The 7,855-nt window shown below is 36.0% G+C and overlaps 1 protein-coding gene across 1 annotated transcript; it reads right to left on the reverse strand.

Annotated features, from left to right (window-relative positions):
* Positions 1 to 991: 991 nt before the first annotated feature.
* On the reverse strand, positions 992 to 7,612 carry LOC107816093 (uncharacterized). Its single transcript, XM_016641770.2, has 9 exons — positions 7,476 to 7,612; positions 6,953 to 7,059; positions 5,298 to 5,427; positions 3,375 to 3,497; positions 3,211 to 3,264; positions 1,907 to 1,953; positions 1,682 to 1,786; positions 1,420 to 1,477; positions 992 to 1,306 (listed from the first exon to the last, which is right to left on the reverse strand). Exons 2-9 carry the CDS (start codon positions 7,034 to 7,036, stop codon positions 1,290 to 1,292), a joined length of 618 nt encoding a protein of 205 aa, XP_016497256.1. The 5' UTR covers positions 7,037 to 7,059; positions 7,476 to 7,612; the 3' UTR covers positions 992 to 1,289.
* Positions 7,613 to 7,855: the final 243 nt, after the last annotated feature.

The raw sequence follows: 7,855 nt of genomic DNA on the forward strand, positions 1-7,855 counted from the left end.
TTGTCATGTCCACGACCATGGCCATGGCCGTAGCCACGACAATTATTTTGTCTTCTTTCAGACTTTTGATTCTCTACTACCAAATTCACTTCAGGAAATGATGCAGATCCAGTGGGACGAGTTTCATGATTTTTCATTAGAAGGGTATTATGTTGCCCAGCCACCTAGAGACATGAGATGAATTCAGAATATTTCTTTTAACTCTTTTCACGGTATTGATGTTGCAATACCATATTTGAGGCATGAAAAGTAGAAAGTCTTTTCCAGTTAGTCCCCATCATTCACAATTTCCCCACATAATTTATGTTGGGAAGATGTCCTGAATACAACAAAATTATATTCACTTACGGTTTTAAAATCTTGTAACCGCAAGTGATCCAATCATACCGAGCTCTTGGCAATATTGTTGCCTTAATATGGTCATATCGTTCCTTCAAACTGCTCCATAATTCAAATGGATCTTTCAGGGTTAAATACTCGGTCTTTAACCCTTCGTCGAGATGATGACAAAGGAAAATCATAGCCTTTGTTTTATCATGTCCTGATACTTCATTTCCTTGCATAATAGTATTTTCAAGAGATTTTGCAGCAAGATGAATTTCATCATCAAGGACCCATGATAAATAATTATTTTCGGATATGTCAAGTGCTACAAATTCAAGCTTTGATAAGTTCGACATAGCGAAAAAACTGAGGAGTGTGTAACCTAATAAGTAACCATAAAATTGAAGCCTCGTGCTGATAACGTGTTATGAAATAAAAGAAATATAGCAAGAACTATGTAATTAACATTAATGATAGAAAAGAATGATAATACTAGAAAAGGAACGTTTCTTTCTTTTGTTTCCAAAATTGTCTTCTTTAGGTTCATGAATGAACCTATTTATAGATACTATTGCATTGTTACATAACTTCCTAAATCTAGTTATGAGTCTCAAAATCAACACAAATCTAAGATATGGCAAGATTTCCAAATCTCAAGTTGGACATCTACCTTCTATGCAAGTGGATTTATAACAACATGAAGACAAATCTAAGATATGGCAAGATTTCCAAATCTCAAGTTGGACATCCACCTTCTATGCAAGTGGATTTATAACATTAGGAAATATTTCTCTTAAAGAACGGGCAGAAATGCTGTAACTGATAGCCCAAAGTTAAATGTTGTTGCTAGTTTACAAGGCCTATGTGTGAGCTAAGCTTTCTAGAAAATCCAATAACATAATTAAAGACTTCCATCTCTGAAAAAATTTCCTAAGGCAAGCATTAACCACCCCAACAAGCAACCTTCAATACATGCCTTCATCTGCAACACAGGTTGCTTAGCATTATTTCATAAGTATTCGAACGGGCAATAAGAAGTAATCAATACTGCTGCATCAAATAAAAGAAGAAAAGAAACTGCAAGTACGACCGTACCATTATTATCTTCATTCATATTGTAGTCGTCTTCATCATCATCATAATCATAAAGATTCTGTACCAATGTTCAACAGTTTCAAAATACTTAAGCTTTGTGTAGATATACACTTTTCTATTAAAGAATGACGCTTAATGATGTTGATCTAGGTAGGCAAACAATTGACAAGCAAAGCAAGTATAATTCATACTAGAGGAACATAAAGCATTTTGATTCAAGTTCCTTAAATATGGATGTCCATTTGCGGAAGCACCCACATACCTGGTTGTAATCTCCGTCATCACTAAATTCTTCTTCTTCCTCTTCAATTTTCTCCTCTTGTTCTTCCTCCTCGTCTTCACCATCTTTTTTCTTCTCCTCATCGCCCTAAGCATTTGCAGTGAATTGAAACATAACAATCAAAAGATAGGAAAGCATTGCAGTAGACGAGTAACCTTCTTGCTAAACACTTCAAAAGGAACATTTCCTGTAAAGGTAGAGGTTAACCTCAAGCTTCTTATCAAGCTTCTCAAGAAGATCCAATTTTTGCATGTCTGTCACCAAAAAACAATTTCATGAGCTCGATAAATTACAACAAATGTAAGGCAAAAGAGAAAAGCATCTGCATTTCTGTTCAATGTGATGTCAGCTCTTAGCCTCTTATACATCTTCTCATTGATAGGTAACTTTAGTCCAAATTCAACGAACTCACATGACTTAAAAGATCACTGAAAACCCTAGCATCCCACACAGGCACATACCCACTTAAATGAAATATATCCAAGTGGAGAAGAGCTTTCTTTTTGTGTGTATGGAAGAAGGGTCACATAAACAGCTAATGTTCTGCAACCGTTTAACAGACTTGTGAACGTACAGTGAAAAGTATTGGACTCCAGGAATATGTCTATTGACAAATTGAAGTTCAAAAGAAGTTGGGCCAGATCTCTTGCCCCAGCAATAACATAAGTTTGTTCAGTGCTCATAAATAGAGCGAGCTCACCATATCATGAACTGCTTGGGATGTGTAGAACCAATGCTATCTCACTTTAAGAGAATTTTTAAGTCGAGAAGATACAAAATAAAGTTAAAGAACCAAAGGGCTGATCAGTAGTGGAACTCTTTAAATACTAAGCTGGGCTGTTATTAAAATTGATAAAGACACACTGATGTATATCACATAAGCTAACCGAGGTTCCAAACCCAGCGTGTGCTAACGAAGAACATTATGTACAAAGCCAATCTCTGCCAGGCATTGTGCTACTGAAACTTTGCTAGAGGTTCTGATCCAGGTTAGTGTTCAAAGGGCTTTGCTATAAATCAGTAGTTCTATTACCGAAGTGGAAATATTTTACCAATGGTATGTTCAGGGAACATGATATGCAACTCAGGACTTCAGAAGATGTATAAAATGTCCATATGTGAAATAGAAAGGAAAATCTGACAGGTTCTAGATTACTATTGGATAAAAAAGAACAAAGAACAAAAACATACACTCCAAAAATACCATAGCAACATTACGAGGCCATATCAAAGGCTTTAAGTCAAACTTTGACAAGGGAGTGTATATGTGCTTTTGTGCACAAAGGTAAATTTCTCAATAAGTGTCCTAGGGGTATACTATCAAATCCATTCTCATGAAGCAATGGAATAATGAGATCCAACTCCAAGTTACGCGCCTAATTATTATGCACAGGAGGTGAGAGACATAATATTAGGCGCACAAGGTGGACAAACCAATTTATCACGTCAGAAAGTTTGCAGAGAACAAAGACAAAACAGCAAGAAAGAAAGATAAAACCATGGAACTTTACCTGATTCTGGGTTCCAGCGCACTCTTTTCGCAGCACGATTCTCCTCCCTTCCACCTGCAATATTTATCATCATAAAGCATCTAACTAAGCAAATGAATTAGGTTGAAGAGATCTGACTAAGCAGCATGCCCAAAGAATTTAGCAGGAATTAAGGAGGACAAAACCTTTAGCTAGTTCTGCAGGAACATAGACTGGATCCATCCTTATGAAGTGCGACAATGGTGGCTTTGACTTGCCCCTCTCTGACTTCCTATCTGAGAACCTTTCTATATCCATGCCTTTTGTTTCTAGAAACATAATTTGTGATGTGCAGAAGATCAGAAATCTGAAACTCGCAGCGATTCACATAAAGTGCCACGTAAAAAAAGAAGTAATCAAAATTCTGAACGCCAGATATAAAATAACAAGACATTAAATATCAAATAGTGCAGAAGGGTATGCGAAGTATAGAAAATCGGGAATCTGAAACTACACCGTATGGGCATAAAATCGGAGCATCAAATAATCTGTAATCACAACAAACTAATTGTCAGATAGTGCAGAAGGGGAAAGATTAATTTCAAATAATGCAGCAATTCTTCTAACAGAAAATGTCTTCCAAACTGTACTTGAAATGAACCACATGAACCTCGTGCTTTTTTTCTTTTAACAATTATGTAGCTGTTCTAATTTGCATTGTGGACCTTCATGTATTCTCACGAGGAAAATAATAAAAACAGAATCTTCAAAAAGAAACCAAAATCCTCTGAAAAAATTGTCCATGATTACTCCTTGAAACGACAATCAGATAGTATTGCAGCATGCACAAAATACGCACGACTACAGGTAATAATGCTAACTTCATCCACCGACTGTGGATTATCTGGTGCCCCACAGTTTAGTTAGCTCTTGACTAATGATTAGACCACTGCGGACTATCTGCTTGCCCGCATAGTGTGCCAACAAAGCTAGTGCTGGGCTATCTGATGCCCGCAGAATGTGTCAAGCAGATATAAGAGTGTCGCTATAAACTGTCTAGATACTGGCATAGTGAGCTAAGCTGGGATAAAGAGCTTTTGCCATTGTGGACTCTGGTGCCTGCACAACTTGCCAAGCAAATATAAGTTGTAACGCCAAAGATTGTCTGGTGCCGCATTGTGCACCAAGCATAGATGCAGGTTGCATAAGTTTCAGGAATGTTGTATGAGGTGCATGACTTGTAAAGTACTTTTTATGATTTGTAATTATGACGTTTTATGCCTTGTTTGCGCTAGGTTGACTAATGTTAAAGGAATATTATGTTTCAAAGAAACTACAACACAACAACATACCCAGTATATTCCCACAAGGGGAGTTAGGGAGGTAGTATGTACGCAATCCTTATCCCTACCTTGAAACTCTTTTCATAAATTTTTACACATTTATGACTTTAGAACTAATGTCTCCATATGAAACATTCAAGTTTTCTAAAGTTACGACCTTTCATACAAATGCATGTTTTCTCTTAAGACTTGTCCCAACTTTTAGAGGCATGTCTATCAGATTTGCTGACTATACTCCGTCCATCTACCTTCAGGTCTTACAGATTCAGTTGACATCTCCATTTTACGAGGCTTGAGCACCACTAGATAGAACTTTTGCGGTGAGCCCCACACTAGATTGGTGGTGGCTTCCTTTGATATTTCTACCTTTACTTATTGATGGGCTACATCCAGTTTCGGTTTATGTATAACGTTATTCATTAGAAGATCCATACATTACTGTGGACCGTAAATAGATTGTATCTCTCGTCAAGGCTTAATTCAGATATGTGATGTTTTCGCTTCTATGGGAAGTTATGCTTCATTTAGCTGACGCATGACAATGTGGAATCGCTTGGAACCCCAATGTATGCTTTATGGGTAGTTGATACAACAACGTTAAGTGTTCTCTCTGCGGACACTGGCTCATCGCGCGCCATTCATGGCCCTCCAGATTTCGGTCGTGACAAAATGTTAGTGCCAATCATTTACAACAAGTATAATAAGTGACTTTATCCATTCCTAAACAAGAGGTATGAAATTTCCTCAAAGAAGGAGTGCATAAGTTTCAAAAATTTGAATGCTTACTCTTCAAAACATCACTTTCCTCTCCCAAATAGTAAGGAGAGGAGTTCCAATACTTCTGTAACTTTGAGTGCCAAATTGCCAGTGTTGTCCTTTCAGTGACACTTGCCGCATTACCTAAGTTCTCAATTTCCTGCAAATGTAGAAAGGTTAAAATTGTGTTAGCTGCAAATCGACAGACCAACCATATCAAGCTAAATTAATAACATATTCAATCTTTCTTCTTAATTAACTTAAAGTAGCAAGAGATCTATCTATATCAAGCTTAATTGTTAATCTCAGCTGACATTAATCAGTTCAGATTAATCTGCCAAAAGAATTATGAGTCAGATTAACTCAACTAAACTACCAGTGGACATGACCTAAACATCCAGTAACCATTGGACACATTAATCAGACCTTACATCAAATTCTTTTCCCTCGAATATAAAATATACTGTGTAATACCAGAGCAGAAAGAATCTTCTTTTGTCAAATCCACATGCACTATAGATCAATTGTTAATGTGGATCTGTCAAAAATAGTTAATAGGGGACCAAAGGTGCAATTAAAATGAATTTAACTGACAAGGAAAAAGGAAATTCATTGGGCTAACAATTGTCCAATATACCAATGTGTAAAAGTTCAAACCATATTAATATGCAAATAATGTAGAAGGATACTTCTACATTATTACAAGGCTGCCGTATTACACCCATTGATAGGCAATGATGAAAACTTTGTTTACACTTGCATAGAAAGAGAGGAAATTTTGTCCATATCTTCTCCTAAAAGTGGTACTACATTCATCCTTCTGATGCTATTGGAGCATAATACTCCATATGTATTGAGTGAAAATACAGACGAATTCTTCTAAGAATACAACTTTTGACTGGTTGAAACTACATAAACGCTACAAAAAAAAGTCTATATTTTACATGCTTGTTTGATGAGAAATGATTAATTGACAAAACACGAGGACAGACGTTCAATTTGGGTGGGGCGATTATTTTAGCTCGTTAAAGGACTATATAACTTTTATATTGTGATTTTGTTAGTAGTAATAATATATGATGTAACTCCTTAACTTTTCCATGAATTTATTCCAGGTATTCTGGATATTTATTTTGATGAAGGTATTCTAGATATTTATAATCACATTATGTACCTTAAACATCAAAACATGCATTATGTGTCAGACATCTTTCTATTTATCATCATATAAACTCTCATAATTGGCTGAATGAATTTTTGAGTACAACATTATTGCAAGTGCTAAATTTCCTATGATTAACTTCAGTACAAGAAAACATTCCTTTCTAAAACCTTTTTCCCATCCGTTTACAAATAGTTTAGTCTCTATGTTAGCACGCATTTTTACAGCTTCAAAGTTGGAAAATTTTACTCATTTCCCAAGACCAATATATTAGTAATCAACTATGCCTCAATCCTAAATTAGTTGTGTCTGTTATATGATCCATATGGCTTTCTTAACGTGGTATAAAAGATGATTCATTAAAGTTCAATTATTTTATCTAACAGTTAACCTATCACAACCCTCGTCCCTTAACTGAACTTGTGACCAAGCTCCTTAAGCAATGTTACCCATCCACAAACACATACTGTACCATAATTCGTGTGAAGAATATCGCATAAATGAGCCAAAGGAGTTCACTTACGGGGAAAAGTTCAAATGGAACTTGCTTGGCTGGTCGAAAACTGCCACCTCCAAATCCACCACGCCCTCGACCTCGGAAGGCCATCTAATCGAACCCTCTATCAGGGCCTGTATTAATGCATTACCCAAAATAAAACAGTAAATACACCACAAATCTTTTGTTGCTTAAATAATAGGATAAATGTTAGTAGCGGTATACATGGTTCACTCTGAGTCGATTTTTTCTTTTAAAAAAAGAAGAAGAAGATTTTAAAAAAGGAAGAAGAAGAAAAACAACATATGTAGACCAAATCAAACCAATTCACCAATAATTGAAATGAACAAAGTTTTTTAACTACATCCTTATATTGACAGGCGTAGTAGATGAGAAAATCAGAGTGATAAAAAACAAAGAAGCTCCCCAAAATTACTGCTATAATGCATTGGAAATTTCATTCGCGAACAAACTGCGACAATCTATAAACTATGAACCCAGCGCAAAAAAACATGGATAGCACAAAGCAAAAGTATGTTGAGAAACTTACACAGAAGCAGCAATTTCTGAGTTTCTGGCTTTCTGCAGACAAAAATTTTCAGCGCGAGAATGATAGAGGAGGAGTCTGGTTGACGGACAAGAAGCGAGGGGAACTATAATTCTATTTTTTTCTTTTAAAGAGAAGTCAGAACTTAAATGAGTAGTCAGTCCTCTGGGTCTTGAATTAAAAATGGGCTATAGTTGCTAATTTGCACTCTAAGCCCATTACAAATCACCTTGTGCCCAGCCCTTTTGCTAATAGCCCATTATATAACTTATGTATATTGGTAAAAAAAGTTAAACAGTAAATTTGATTGGCTACTTGTGTAAAAGATCCCAAAAAGTTTTGTCATCTAATTGACAATTGAATGAAAGAGAGACTTTTGACCG

Source organism: Nicotiana tabacum, chromosome 19 (genome assembly GCF_000715075.1).
Source record: "Nicotiana tabacum cultivar K326 chromosome 19, ASM71507v2, whole genome shotgun sequence".
NCBI lineage: Eukaryota > Viridiplantae > Streptophyta > Magnoliopsida > Solanales > Solanaceae > Nicotiana > Nicotiana tabacum.

Coding starts and splice junctions, on each gene's coding strand:
- LOC107816093 (XM_016641770.2), bottom strand. CDS start 7,036: ATGGCCTTCCGAGGTCGAGGGCGTGGTGGATTTGGAGGTGGCAGTTTT. Junction 1,787..1,906: donor AGCTTGATAAGAAGCTTGAG/GTTAACCTCTAC, acceptor GCAAATGCTTAG/GGCGATGAGGAGAAGAAAAA. Junction 1,478..1,681: donor ATGACGGAGATTACAACCAG/GTATGTGGGTGC, acceptor ACATTGGTACAG/AATCTTTATGATTATGATGA.